This window comes from Lissotriton vulgaris, chromosome 2_1 (genome assembly GCF_964263255.1).
Source record: "Lissotriton vulgaris chromosome 2_1, aLisVul1.2, whole genome shotgun sequence".
Taxonomy (NCBI): Eukaryota; Metazoa; Chordata; class Amphibia; order Caudata; family Salamandridae; genus Lissotriton; species Lissotriton vulgaris.
This window is the reverse complement of record NC_141687.1, coordinates 84,684,682-84,700,594: the sequence shown is the minus strand read 5'-3', so window position 1 is coordinate 84,700,594 and position 15,913 is coordinate 84,684,682. Positions and strand designations below refer to the sequence as shown.

At 48.8% G+C, this 15,913-nt stretch overlaps 1 protein-coding gene across 1 annotated transcript in view; it reads right to left on the bottom strand.

Moving 5' to 3' along the window:
• The window catches only part of MAP3K2 (mitogen-activated protein kinase kinase kinase 2), a 409,487-nt gene that overhangs the window by 202,457 nt on the left and 191,117 nt on the right, over nucleotides 1–15,913 (bottom strand). The window contains exons 6-7 of the mRNA XM_086954496.1: nucleotides 4,762–4,875; nucleotides 4,134–4,233 (exon numbers count right to left, since the gene is read on the bottom strand). Coding sequence (XP_086810622.1) covers nucleotides 4,134–4,233; nucleotides 4,762–4,875 — 214 coding nt within the window. The remainder of the gene's footprint in view (nucleotides 1–4,133; nucleotides 4,234–4,761; nucleotides 4,876–15,913) is intronic.

Sequence of the window (15,913 nt, the reverse complement as noted above, 5' to 3'; positions counted from 1 at the left end):
TTAGGCGCTCTGCCGTCTCCTTGTCCTTTGCCCAGTGGTGAAGAGGTCTATTCCACCTTGGGGAAAGATGAACAGAAGGAGACTTGTGGACGGGATCCTTCTCAGGTGTACGCGACCGTTGAGGTCGTTCCGTTCGATCCTGTTGCGATCTTGCAGGGGATTCGGACCTCCCCCTATTAGATGCGCCGCTCCGTCCATCCGAGGATCTGCCACTCCGAGATGATGAGGATGATGAGGAAAGACTCACCAGAGATCCAGAAGGAGACCTTGAGCGAGATCTTTCTTCTGCAAGTCTCCGTCTCTTGGCGGGGGTATCCTGCACTGGAGATTGTTCCACCTCCGCAGCCGATGCTGAACCTGGAGAACCCAACTGTGGCTCTAGGGCATGAGTCTGGACTAACAAGTCACTTCCCTTGTCTCGAACCACCTCCTTTGATTTTGTAGGAGTAACGTTCTTTGTTTGCGAAGAACTTCTCTCCCTGGATCTATGCTGATCCCTCGACGGTGGTTGTATCGACGCCGAGCAGGAAGACGCTCCCTCGACGTCGACAGTGATTTCTCCGTCGACCTCGGGTGGCGATGGCTGTCCTTCGACGTTGAAGGCTGTCTGCTCGACGTCGATGGAGGCTGTTTCGACGCCGATCGCCGTTGATTTGACGGCGACTGGGCGTGCCTCGACTCCAAATGCCGCTCCGACGTCGAACGCTCTCGTCCAGGCGTCGACGTTGGCTGCATCGACGTCGACCGATGATGTGTCGACAGAGGCTCCCTCGACGTCGAACGACCATGGCTAGTCGTCGACGGAGGATGGCTCGACGTCGAACGTCGATGGACCGACGTCGACGGAGAATGCCTCGACGTCACAGCATGACGATGCTGTTTCGACGTCATACGGCTCGCCGTCGAGCTCTTCCGCTGCGACGGCGACCTGTCCCTCGACGCTGACTGAAGCGGAGGTACCTTCAATGTAGACGCTGAAGACATCTTCTTCGTCGCCGTCGACTGCTTCTCCAACGCCGATCCCGACGTCGAATGTGAACCAGTCGGGGCTCCTCTCGACGTCGACTGCGTCTTCCGACTTTTCTGCTTCTTGGGAGATCTTCCTCTCTCAGAAAGCCCATAAGCTCTAATCCTCTCTCGATCCTTAAGAGTCCTGGAAGATAAAACCTGGCAGTGTTCACAGGTTTTAGAGGAATGAGAGTCTGGTAGGCACAGGATACAGACTGAATGAGAGTCAGTCTTTGCCTTTTTCCTTCCACATGAAGGACAGTTGTTGAAGAGAGAAGGCATCTTTGACAGGAAAAATACCTTTTTTAAGCACAAAAAGTGTTCAAACAGCACTATGTCTAAAAGACGTCGAGTGAAGTCAAAAATTCTAGTAAAAGCTGAATATTTTTTGACAGAAAGTCAAAAAGAAAGGGAGCTGTTTCACCAGGGTCCTGACTGAAGGAGCCGGAAAGAACAACTGACCTAACTGTCACCCCTGAGGCATGATGGGAAGCCTGGGGTCATGGCTGCCTTAAAGGCACGGTGCCAGTTATTGGGAAAATGGTTTCATTTTCTATGATATTGTTTTGCAATGCAGCCTGAGGGCTAACAATGTCTATTTATAAGCAATTTTCAGGATTTATGAGTGGTTTGACTCATTAAAACACAAAGTTCAAGGGCTTTTTTGACCTAATGTGTTTTTTGATTCCTTACTAATTGCAGTTCATGTATATGTGTTTGCATTGTTTAGCCTCAGTTTTGGGGCTGCATTGATGTGAGAAAAATGATATATGTACATACATATATGTGGAGCGAGATATATGTGTTTTATACATATATATTTTTATATTGTTTCCGGGGTCCCGCACATGGGCGGGAATATTCAGTGCTTATGACTATTGATGAGGATCCCCTGGAAGAGAACTGCACAGTTTCTCTTACATTAGTTTATACCCTAACAGAGACTCACTCTTACATCTGACAGACTTCTTTTTCTAACTAAAGGTACACTTTAATAGGATAATGGTGTTATGAAGTAACAAATAATCCTGTTCACTCTGTCATATTTCTATTTAACAGTTCTTTATAGTGCTCCTGCACTAAGAAACAATTGGGGCACTTTACAATAGATCAAAGTGTACCCTGTCTTTAAACAGATATAAGGAGAGAGGTAAGAGGAAGGCAAGAGCAACAGAATACCTTTCTATTTCAGGGAATGTGTCTAAAATAAATGATCTGAGGTTCCACCTGAATGACAAGCACATGTTCGGTCCCAACACCTGCCGGCAATACGTTCCAGAAAGTAGCAGCTGTTCCTGAAAAGGATTAGCTGTGGACTTGAGATCATCAGAATTTAGACCTTTTTGACTCCCACAGATGTAGTGGAAAGTGGCAAAATGTAATGGTGTCCTCAGATGATGAGCTTTGTAGGTTAGGTATCTAATTATAAATATCACTTTTTTTTATTCTCTGTTTATTAAACAACACTTTTGGTACAATAGGAAGCCAAAGTAAGCCTGAAATGATTAGAGTGATATTGTCAAATGCTCCTGTATAAAAACTAGCCAATCTACGCTTCATCACGGAACGATGCCATTGGTGACTATGGGGACACAAGCCTTTGGGCACTTTCTTCTACAAATGAATCCAAACTTCTTTCAGAGGAAGTCATTGCTAGACTTTTGGAAGTTAGCCAGATCCATGGAAGTTAACTGAAACATTACATTTATTTCTAAAAAAAAATCTTTAAATATTCACCTCAAGATTTTCGATTGTCTTAGACCAACCGATTGCTACCGCTCTTCCATACATGTAAGCATCAAAGGTTCCTATTCAAGTCCATGCATTTCTTCAGAGGTAATTTTGTTAACTGATGCTTGGCAACTAAAATACTATTTTGTGTTACTAGATGTAGCTATTTGACCCTTACTTTGACAATGCTGTCTCTTTGACAGCTATCTCCGTTTTCATGAGTAATCTCCAAGAAAATGAACTGTTTTGATTTATAATGGTGGATTGAATCTTTGCCTACAACCTATTTGACTGTATCTTAAGAGGCTTCTCACTTGGCACTTTTCACAGACTGACACCAGTATGTCATGTTATTCGCAAAGGTATATGAAAAGAGGACAACTACTAGGACTAATAGAGCTTGTTCCCAGAAACATTTAATATTTTTTAAACATGCCAAATTTGACAGCAAAAATACACCCAACTTAGTTTCAAATGCGGTCTCTGAATTTACTGCCTGTGTTTTTTGATCAGTTTCTTTAGCAACTGCTTAGGTGCACAGTACCTACTAAAGGTCCCTATTTTCGGGATTTGGCCAAGATACCACCAGAAAGTTTTTCAGAAGCGGGGGGTCCACTCTTAATGTGCAGAAGGTCTTTAGTCATGTATAATTGGATCATGATTAATATAACATCAATACTGGACAAATGTTGCTCTTCATCCTGTAAAATCACAATCATATGCCACACGAATGAAAGCAAAAGACTTCTCAGTCTTATTCTTCCAGACCTGGCTTGAAACTCACGTTTTACATTTATTCCCCAAATAGATGGGGCTTGTTGCGAAGTAGATGGAAGAGGCACAGATTTTAGTAACCACATCTTTTCTACTAAGACAGACATGTTCAAAAGCCAATTTTCTTAGGCCTGTTATACGGAAAAATCCAGGTAGTTTATTAAAGAAAGCCCCATCGTAAATTAAGAGTGCCAGGAACAAATAAGAGATGCCCTACTTAACACAATGTTGAAAGTATGAAGGATTTGTACTTCAGGATTCCCTCTGTACATTGTTTCAGCCTATGAGCCACAGATTATAAATCTATATAGCAGGAGGATAAAGTGATATAATGGAAGCTATGTTCTCTCAAACTACAGCCCAGATCCCAACTTTCCCACCCAAACTTTGATCAGATTTTTTTTTCTACTGAGCACAACTATAACAACAACAGTTATCACTAGAGTTACACTTGAGAACAGACACAACACACACTACAGCAAAAGCAGCTCATAGGAAAAAACTGTATAGGTATTTTTCAGCCTAATCATGCAGGCTAGGTTGTTTGACAAATAGTTCCTCAAGCACAGATACAAAGATATGCAATCGTGGCACAACCAAAGATGTACTCCTTATCTTACCCGTAATTGGAATCCGATTATTTTTATCCATCCCTGCAAATACAACATTATCCAAGTCTTCAAGGGATGGCAGGGGGTCTATGTTGCAAAGAGTGGAGCTCTGTGGAAAAGACAAAGGTTTGTAATGAGTCAAGAATTCAAAGGAAAGTCTGCAATGTAGTCTGCTTTGTAACATAAGGAGCTTGCCACAATGCACTGATGTAATGCCTTGATTATCATGAGACGGATAGGGACGTGCCCTTATTTTGATTAACTCATTTTGCCATTACTCTTAAAAGCTTTTAACAAACACACTTACACATTTTAATTTCTAATGCATGTTTGTGATTTCAAATTTGCATTTGCAGAGCCAGCAAACTTAAACTGAGCTGGTATTGTGAATGGAAAGTTCCTTGTTCATCAGAACCTGAAATTATACATTATACGAATATACGCTTGAATAGAGCAGTTGCAACTGATAAGGCACTCGCCCCCTCTTCCTAGGACATTCGATTCCTGGGATACAGTATAGTTATTTTATTTACACACAATACCATATGGTTACATTTCTGCTGATGTAACACAAATACCACTAAATGGGAGCTGAATAGGAACATCTTCATGTCATGCAAGAAAGCATCCGTCCTACCTGGGAATTTCTATGTACCACCAGCAGAATCTTCAGGCTTTTCATGTGAAGACTTCGGTCCAGCAGTTCAACAGCTTTGTCCAGGTCATCCTGTGTCATTAGCGGGATCGCCAGCTGCGAGGAGTGAACAAATTAAATTCAAGACCAGGTCAACTCAACGGTGCCCCTAATCTTGGATTTACACTTGAATGAAACCAGCCATACATGATGAAATGTACAGCTAAATAGGCAGTTCAGGTTTGTGTTTGTGCATGGGATCATCAGAATCATAAGCCAATAGCACTTTCTAGCAACAGCAATGAAAACATTACATTTGTGTGTGTTTTGGCCCAAGACTTCGTGACAAGGAGCAACTGTAATGTGTGTTCATACAGGTGCACAAAGCACCACATGTGGTAACGTCACACACGGACGCGCAAACTAACTGCTGTGAACACTGTACCACATTAATTCCTTCTTCTATTTTAATCGACCCAGATGCTGCATCGACACTTCACTGCACATATACTGCAGATTCTTGACATCAATAGTGCTACAATTGTAAGGATTTTTTAAGGCTGCTGTACAAGTTACTTACCTTCGGTAACGATATATCTATAAGAAACAGTAGTTAGTATTAGATTCCTTACCTTAGAATATCTCCAGGCGTCAGACTGGATCCGGAAACTTTTGCTTAGCAGTACCCTTGCGCGTCGGTAGGCGTCGTCTGCGGCTCCGCGTCCGTCGTCGTCGGTGCCGGTGCCGGTGCCGGTGCCGGGATGACGTCGCCGGAGTACTTAGACGGCGCCCTCGCGCGCTGACATCAGTTCATATTCACAGCTTTTCCGAGCCAGAAACGCAGAGCCATGATAGAATCCAACACTGGGGCCATGAAACTAGGGCCCTGTAAGGGGATGACCTTAACCCTAGATATCGGTTCGCAGAACGGGGAGGATGGGTGGGGCGATAAGGAATCCAGTACTAACTATTGTTTCTTATAGATATATCGTTACCGAAGGTAAGTAACTTGTGCATCTGAAAGAAACAGGTTAGTATTAGATTCCTTACCTTAGAATAGATACCCTAGCAATAGCAACCCTGGTGGCGGGTCTGCGAACCAATGATCACACCAGAAAGTCCTAGAGAACGGAACGGCCGAAAAAAGCCATCTCTCCGGACTTGGCTGTCCAGGCAGTAGTGACTTGCGAACGTGTGCAGCGAGGCCCACTTAGCTGCCTGACAGATGTCATGCAAGAGGACTCCCCGACCCAGGGCAGTAGTAGCCGCCATGACCAGAGTGGAATGGGCATGTAGCCCCACAGGAGGCAGAGTAACAAGCCTTGATGCACAAGACGACCCATCTCGAAATGGTCCGTTTGTGCACTGTCCGTCCCTTTTTAGCGCCCACGTAACCAACAAAGAGTTGGTCATCCAACCGAAACTGGCGTGTGCGATCCAGATAGAATGAGTTATATCAAAAGTTTTACCTCTGACACCATAAATCAAACAGTCTTTTTATAAAGTACAGAAATCTTTTTAACTGACTCCGTAAATCTGGTTACTTTTTTCTTTTTTTTTGTTCACTTTATACAAAGGTTAGATGTGCTCGCAGTCTAGACACAGTGATTGAACAATATATTCATACATCCATTTTTGCAAAAAATATATGTATCATATAATATTTACTATAAGTTACTTCATTAAATTCCAGAATAATAAATCAATCTCTTATATACAAAACCATATGCTTAAATTCAAGTCCTACTCGTTTGCTAGAATAGCGTTATTGTTTTCTTAGCAATTCTTATTGGGGGGGGCGCTAGAGGGCGCCGGACGAGATGGCCGCACTTGTGTGAGGCTCCGTCAGGACCATTGAAAATCCGCTAATTTATCCTGTTTTCCCCGGCGCTTTTGCCCTACACCCCGGCTGAGCTTGATCCGCTGCCATCGGTGACTCTCTGGGGCGCTCTGTGCATAGATTGCAGCTGTCCTGCGGACGCCTGGAGCTGGACGGTCCCAGGCCGGGACGTGGAAGACGGCGACTCCGGCGGGTGCGGAGCGGAAGTCTCGCTGCGGTCTGGGCCCTTGTCGCCGTTGCTGCCTGCGAGAGTGGAGCCTGGGAGACGGCGCTTCGTGTCTGCGGAGGCGGCGAGGCGGAGCGGACAGCGGGATCCCCCGGAGCGACTTCGGCGCTTTGGACGGCCTGGACTTGGCCCTGCTGGTCCCGGTGAGAAGGGCGGGGCGCTACGCTAGTCCGGTGCTGCGGAGGTGGTGCTGGGCCGCGATAGCCCGCGCCGCGCGAGCTCGGGCCGGGGGGGCTGGGGAAAGGGTCGGCTGAGGAGCGGAGTGGCCGGGAAGGACAGGGGCTTAAGCGGAACCACGCTCAGGGCTGCCAGGGAGAGTGCTCATCGCCACGCACGTTTCGCTGGGAGGCCTGCTGCGCTGGGTGTTACAGACCTGTGGAGCGCCCGCCATCTTGGGGCCTCCTCTCTCCTGGCTGTTGACCATTGAACACCGGCGTTCGGCGCATATCCAGCGCTACCTGTCCTAACATTGGCGCTGTCAGGGAGGGGGACCCGGACCCGGGGGCCCTTCAGCGCTGCCTTTCTGCTGCTTTGGACTCTGCGCATTACTGCACATACTTGCACTGTGTGGCTACACGAAGATTGCTTTGGCGCGCTTCACCCGCTGGGGTGACGGTGCTGCTTGGCCTGGACTGGGGGTGCCTGTGGGCCTGGGCCTGGGCCTATTCCACGGTGTGCGGCGACTGGTGGGTGCCCCGATATTATTTTGAAAGACTTAACTGGGATCACTGCCCTGCATAGCCGAGCCTTGGACCGCGCTGAGTTCGATCGCAGTCATGGGCAGGCCCGATAGAAACCAGCCTAAAATCAACTTTGAAGCGAAAAAGACTGCGCATACATCCTCCCAGGCGCCCGCGGACTCCGACCAGGGTGGGGCTGTTGGGGGTGCACCTAATCTGGAATCCACACTAGTGGCTATGCAGAAGACTCTACAGTCTATTGAGGGCACCATGGAGTCAGTAAATCATCGTCTTGATCAAATGGCGACACAATTTGACCGTCAGAACGAGCGGATGGGAGAGGTGGAACAGCGGGTTTCCGCCACGGAGGATGGTCTGGCCACGGTCTCGTCCAAAGTATTCAGTATGGAAAGAGTGCTGGCGGTCATACAAGCGAAGAATGAGGAGTTAGAAGGGAGGTCCAGGAGGAACAACGTTCGCGTTACAGGCTTGCCGGAATCCACGAACGTGGGGCGCATGGAGGACTTCATGGAACGCATGATCGTCGACATATTTGGGGCTGACCAGCTATCCCGTGTCTTCATTGTGGAGACCGCACATCGGTCCCTGGCTAAGAAGCCCCCGCCGGGAGCGCCGCCGCGACCTATTGTCGCTAGGATCCTGAACTATAGGGACCGGGACACTATTCTACGGCTTGCCAGGGAGAAGGGCTCCATAGAATATCAGGGTAACAAACTGGAGTTTTATCCCGACTTCACCATGGCAGTGCAGACTGCACGTTACGAATTCGCTGCGGTGAAACAGTTACTGAGGGCGGAGACCATAGTTTATGCCATGTTGTACCCTGCGCGTCTTCGGATTGGGCCTCCTTCGGATAACAAGATTTTCTCCTCACCCAAGGCAGCCATGGACTATGCCAAAAGACTGAAAAAACGTGCTAAAGAACCGCCTGGACGTCATGAAGGGGATGATGAAAGACTGGACGAGGAGGCCTGAACTGCATTGCACTGCTAGCTATGGTGATGGGGGAACTGCGGAGTATTGCACTGGGTCGCCTCTATTGTAGCGCATTCATTACTTGCTGAAGAGCCGCCCGGGCGTTTCAGCCCCTGGTCCACTTTGTACTGTTGCTCTACATGTAGCGCGAGGGGGAGTGCTCTGGTTGGCGCTGTCCCTGCTAATGCTGCCATGCTGCTTCAACGGGGGCTCTCTTCCAGTAGAACTCAGCTGAATGTGGTTCCGTTGTGCAATATGTGCCACTACGCTGGATGAGGTGGCCTGTCTTGGCTTTAGGCGCTGCTCTTTGGGCGTGGACGCCTTCGTGGGCGCCCAGTGCAATGTACTGTTATATGTATGCCATCATGTTTGATGCTCTGACCGTGGGGGTGGGTAGAGGGGTTGGGGTTGTTGTCAACGGCAATGGTCTGCGCTCCCGTCAGTTCTGGCGAGGGTGGTGCGCCACTACGCCCCCAGATAAGGGAGATCCCCAAATGTGGCTGTTTGCATTGTTGGGGGTTTCAAAGGGGGGGGACACGGGAAGGCTTTGGCAAGTTACGAGTGCTGAAGTGGGCGGCGGGCTGGGGGACGGGATGTTGGAACCTGTTGGGATGTTGTTGTTTTTCCTGGTCAAGGGGAATGAGTCCGAGACGTCTATGGGCTGTGAGTGGGGCTACAGTTGGGGGTTCCGGGCCTTTACCAGCACTACTGGTGTTGTCTCCGGGTTGGTGAGAGATGAGGGATGGTCTAGCGGGTGGGGGCTGCCGAGGAAGAACTCACTGCTGGGATGCTTATACCTTTGGCGATATGGATAGGGGGGGCACCATCACGTGTGTTACATGGAATGTGCGAGGGCTAAATAAGGCGCAGAAAACTAGACAAATGCTTGCCTTTTTGAACAGACATGGAGCACAAGTAGCGTTTCTGCAGGAGACGCATCTCAAGGGTACAGCGGCCGAAATGGTGGGCAAACAGTGGGCGGGGGCGAGGTGGGCCACGTCGTATTCTTCCTATGCCCGTGGGGTAATGATTCTGATAAAAAAGAATGTTCCGTTTGAGGTGCTACATGAGGAGGTGGACCAGGATGGTAGATATATTGTCGTGCAGGGTAAATTGTGTGGCACGTTGATCACTCTTCTCAATGTCTATGGCCCTACTATAGATGACCCTGATTTTTTCATTGCGCTCTGGAACAAGCTGTATAACCTACCGCCATCGGCAATCCTCTGTGGGCGGGACTGGAATGTTGCATTGGATTCTGAGTTGGATAGGAGGCATGACCGGCCTTATGAGCGTAAGAGAGCGACGGATGCGGTGTGCGAGGGTATGAATGGGCTGCAACTGTTGGATGTTTGGCGCTTGCGGAATCCTGGCAGGCGGGAGGGAACTTGCTACACATCAGAGCACAATACGTGGTCGAGATTGGATTATTGGTTATTGACCCGAGATGTGAGTGGATGGGTGCTGAATGCGGAACATCTGCCCCGCACGCTTTCTGACCATGCCCCTGTTACACTGAAGCTGCGGATACCTGCACATGCTCCTGCTCCATTTACTTGGCGACTCTCACCTGGAGTGTTAACGGATCAGGTGTTGTGTGAGCGTCTGCGGCAGATAGTTGAGGAGTTCTTCGAGACCAATGTGGGCTCCGTGGATAGTATGATCACGGTGTGGGAGGCCTTTAAGGTCTCAGTGCGGGGTGCATGTATTGGGTTGCGGTCCGGGGTCCTCACGTCCATCAGAGACTCTATGTCCAAACTAGAAAGGGAGTTGTTGGCTTTAGAGCGCCGACTGGAGGAAGGGGCGGAAATCATATTGCTAGCGGATATTAGGGCGAAGGTCACAGAATATAATGAATTGGCAGACCAGGAGGTGAAATTTCTGTCCAAACGCGCTACAGCCAGATACTATGGAGAAGGGGGTAGGCCAGGCAAGGGGCTTGCTGATAGGATTCGAGACCCTTGGGCTAGACACTGCACTGTATTGGAAATTGACGATCAAGGAGATGTGGTGACTACGTCGGATGGTATACTTGCCTGCTTCTCGAGACATTATGCGCAACTCTATGAGCGTAGGGAAACGGCGGAAGAGGCAGAAATACCGCGGTACTTGGAGGATGTGGCGCTGGTGTGGCTCTCCAGGGGTCAACAGGAATTCCTAATGCATCATGTTACTGAGGCGGAATTTAGAGACGCAATAGCAGCCCTACCGAATGGGAAGGCGGCTGGCACAGATGGCTTGCCCGCCGAATTCTATAAAACATATGCAGATTTGCTTATTCCGCGAGTGGCAATGGTCCTGGAGGAGGCTTTTGAATGCGGACGGCTTCCGGGGACTATGAGAGAGGCGCTCTTGGTGGCGCTCCCTAAGCCCAGTAAACCTCTAAATAGGTGCGAGTCGTACCGTCCCCTTTCACTCATGAACACTGATGTTAAAATAATTGCCAAAGTGTTAGCCACGAGACTGCGTCTCCTCCTGCCGATTATGGTGCTACCAGATCAATCGGGGTTTATCCCCCTCCGGTCCACCACTCACAACCTGAGGACCCTATTCCCCGTCCTACATCTCCTTAAGCCAGAGCTAGCCGCGGTGGCGGTCATGCTTGATGCCGCCAAGGCTTTCAATTCAGTGGCATGGAAGTATATGCTGGCCGTTCTGCATCGGATGGGGGTGCCTTTGTTCTTCACGTCACTGATTGCCCTGTTGTATACTGCACCCACGGCAAGAGTTAGGGTTAATGGTCATGTCTCTACCTCCTTTCCAATACAGAGGGGGACAAGGCAGGGCTGCCCTCTTTCGCCCCTGCTTTTTGCCATCATGATGGAACCGTTGGCCTGTGTCTTGCGGCAGAGGTATGCGGAAGCAGCACTGAAGTTCCCTCTCAGATCGTTGGCCGTGTCAATGTACGCTGACAACATGGTCCTATATGTCAGGGACCCGGCGCTTCACCTGGAAAACATACTTCGAGAGTTCATTAAATTCGGCCGGCACTCAGGACTGACCATAAACTGGGACAAGTCAGTGGTGCTGCCTCTCACGGATGTTACTCTCCGGGTTCCATTGGAATTCCCGCTGGAATGGGCGACGGATCAGTTAGATACCTGGGCGTTTGGGTGCATAGGGATTGTCAAGAAGTCATACGGGCCAACTACGGCGTTGCCATTTCCAACCTGGAAGACCAGGTGGCGAGATGGACTCGTCTCCCACTGACTCTGGCGGATCGCGTGTCTTTGATTAAAATGGTAGTGCTGCCGAAATTTCTTTACCTCTTCACCAACATTCCAGTCCCGCTGAGGTCACACTTCTTTGCGAGACTGAGGTCCCTGTTGATATCTCTCACCTGGGCCGGCAAGAGGCCGCGAGTGACTTGGGAAGTGCTGACCAAGCCATACGATCTGGGTGGGTTCGCCCTGCCGGATATGAGGCTTTATTATCTTTGCGCACAGGCACACTTTGCGAGCTACTGGATAAATTCTCCGCCATACACTCCGCACGTAGCACTGGAAGCAAGCGCAGTCCTGCCGTACCCACTAAGGGCTATGATCGTAAATAAGCACTCGGTGTTTGAGAAGGGGGAGATTGATACCGTGCGGCTCACGGCGACTGCATGGACTAGCCTGGGTAAACGAGCTGGCAGACTACCGCTATACGCCCCGGCTATGCCGCTACTTTATCACTCGGATATCTCCGTATCGGGCGAACCGGGAGGGCTGCAGATTCTGCGGGAGGCTGGACTACAGACTATGGGGGACCTATTTCCGGGAACATCGTTTCTCTCCTCTCAGGAGATGAGGACCCGCTCGACGAATGCTACTATGTCCACCTTTGTGTATGTCAGGCTACGGGCTGCGGTGCGTGACTTATACCCAACATATCCGGAGGAACCATTGGCCCTAGGTGCCTTGCAGTTGCTATATACGGTCAAGGACAGGACTAAACTGCTATCTAAACTATATAAGGCTGCACAGGAAGATGAAGGTGGGGGGGCGACCCTGGCTAGAGCAAGGTGGGATAGGAGTCTCCCGGAACCGCTGAGTGATGACGATTGGAATGAATGCTGTGCTATGACTGGGGGGTATGTGATCAATGGCAATTTCCGCCTTCTGCATTATAAATTTCTACAACAGTGGTACTATACGCCGGCCCAACTGCTACGATATGGGCTCAGGCCCACTGCTCAATGTGTCCGATGCGGAGCTGAGGACGCTGACTTTGTACACCTGGCCTGGGGATGCTTACGCGTCTACGATTTCTGGAAGGAGGTGACAAAGGCTGACTGTCATGGCTTCAACTGAGGTAAAGCTGGATGTACGCCTGTGTCTTTTGGGCATTGCTTCTGGTGTGGCTGCGCCGTCGCGGCGGCTGGTGGTGCTGGCGCTTCAATTGGCCAGAAGGAGGGTTGCTATTGTTTGGGGAGGGAGGAGAGCGCCTGAGGTGCAATTGTGGCTGAAGGATATGGCCTATTGCAGGGACCAATTGAACTGTTACTATGACGAGTTACCTGCGGCGTCTCGCCCGAGGGATGTATGGGCTCCGTTTACACTTTATATGCTGTCTTTAACAGGCACTGACAGCGACGAGAGTGTGACTCCTGCTATGTCAGATGGCGGGGAAGGAGCTGCATGAGATGTTCTTGTGCGAGGGCGATAAGATTGCCCTGTATCTAGTGTGGAGTGCCTGGGCGATGGTCCTGACAGTGAGAATGTAGTGGACTGCTAGGACTGGCATGACATCCATGTCTTACCGATCCTCGCTACGGCCTCTGGAGGGTTCTGAGAGGGGGTGAAGGTTCCCTACCTTGGGGATGCACTGTTAGACGTATGATGCATTGGCTGCCCTATCACACTATGCCTACTGGACTTGGACTACTCACTGAAACCAGGATAAGACGGGGGGGTGGGGTTGGGACTTGTTGACGTTGCCTTTCTTTATGAAAACTGAAAATTAGACCGAGATCACATGGGGGCGAACGACCGCACTCTAAGGGTGTGCTGTAAATATTACATCTGGATTAACTGTAGTGCCTACGTGAGCTAAGACTTCTGGACTCCTGCACTCGTGCCTCTGGCGTATGATGTCAAGCTTGTATGATATATGTGGTACACCGATTGCGGCCGGCCCCAGCAGTGGGTTGTAGGCACACCGCTGTGTATATGAACAATGTGCAATAAAGGTCTTACAAAAAAAAAAAAAAATTCTTATTAATTGGTCCCATTAGAGTTCAGAGTCTATTATTTAAAGCAATATACAGGAGAGCTCATACAGTCCGGCTCGTATGTGTTTATTTTGATGTGATCGTTCTAGTATATAGTGCTCTAATCCTCTAGTGAGAATGCCAACGCGTTTCGACCTTGGTAATTGTGGATCTCTCGATTAATAAAAGGTCTTCATCAGGGCGTAGTCAATGTTGCGTAGAACAAATTTTCGTTTTCTGTGAGAAAAACAATCAAAAATAATAAATAAAGAAAATTTGTGTGTTTGGTGTATTTCCATTTACATGTGCAAGTTTGTGTAATGCGCCTTTTTGTATTACGTACCACTGGTTCTGGAAGGAGGGAAGGTATTCTTTAGATAGGGTGGGGTCTTGTTCTCCTGTTTAGGAAAGAGGGAGGTCAGGGGTCAAATTTGGTCTTGTTTCCCGGACTGTATTAACATGTTTACCGTGTTGTAAACATTAATGATAACGTACCAGGTTCAGCGGGATGTCTTATTCAGGCTGATCGCTTCTTCTCTTTGTTGGAACGTTTTTGTATTTATCAACTGTGAAGAGAAGAAATATCTATATATATATATATATATATATATATATATCCACAACTCCATTCACCTGGTCGTTCGAACACTGCAGCGGGTGCCTCCGTCAGGTGGGTGAAACCTTTTTGCCTCGCTAGCACAGTAACACACGTAGCACTTCGGGACAAGTCAACATGATGGCTTTATTTCGGCAAATGCATTTCGGTATTTTTTAACCTTCTTCAGTGCCAGGCCTCTAGTTAGTCCTCTGCTCAGCCCCCAAATTTGACAAGCTTCTAATCACCTCATTGGCGGGGCTTCTCATTGGCGGGGCTTCAATTAGTTCAAAGCGGCAGTTCCTCCAATAGGAAACAAGAACGGAAGCGGCGTGAACTCCATGTTCCATAATGCACCAGTGATTGTTTTTCGTTCTTGTTATTTATAATTTGAACAACATTCCTGTCGCTTTGCTCGATGTGAAGCCCTTTGCTTTCTTGTCGGATTTGAGCAGGTTCCCCTCGCTTCCCGCTGATGACAACAAACACAGACGCTTGTGGGTGACCCTCCTATGAACGGAGCACCCCAGGCTTGACTAGTCCGCGCCTTCCGACACCAAGCGCTGGTTTAGCGGGGGTTCAAACATACCAATTTATATCCACAACTCCATTCACCTGGTCGTTCGAACACTGCAGCGGGTGCCTCCGTCAGGTGGGTGAAACCTTTTTGCCTCGCTAGCACAGTAACACACGGAGCACTTCGGGACAAGTCAACATGATGGCTTTATTTCGGCAAATGCATTTCGGTATTTTTTAACCTTCTTCAGTGCCAGGCCTCTAGTTAGTCCTCTGCTCAGCCCCCAAATTTGACAAGCTTCTAATCACCTCATTGGCGGGGCTTCAATTAGTTCAAAGCGGCAGTTCCTCCAATAGGAAACAAGAACGGAAGCGGCGTGAACTCCATGTTCCATAATGCACCAGTGATTGTTTTTCGTTCTTGTTATTTATAATTTGAACAACATTCCTGTCGCTTTGCTCGATGTGAAGCCCTTTGCTTTCTTGTCGGATTTGAGCAGGTTCCCCTCGCTTCCCGCTGATGACAACAAACACAGACGCTTGTGGGTGACCCTCCTATGAACGGAGCACCCCAGGCTTGACTAGTCCGCGCCTTCCGACACCAAGCGCTGGTTTAGCAGGGGTTCAAACATACCAATTTATATCCACAACTCCATTCACCTGGTCGTTCGAACACTGCAGCGGGTGCCTCCGTCAGGTGGGTGAAACCTTTTTGCCTCGCTAGCACAGTAACACACGGAGCACTTCGGGACAAGTCAACATGATGGCTTTATTTCGGCAAATGCATTTCGGTATTTTTTTAACCTTCTTCAGTGCCAGGCCTCTAGTTAGTCCTCTGCTCAGCCCCCAAATTTGACATGCTTCTAATCACCTCATTGGCGGGGCTTCAATTAGTTCAAAGCGGCAGTTCCTCCAATAGGAAACAAGAACGGAAGCGGCGTGAACTCCATGTTCCATAATGCACCAGTGATGGTTTTTCGTTCTTGTTATTTATAATTTGAACAACATCCCTGTCGCTTTGCTCGATGTGAAGCCCTTTGCTTTCTTGTCGGATTTGAGCAGGTTCCCCTCGCTTCCCGCTGATGACAACAAACACAGACGCTTGTGG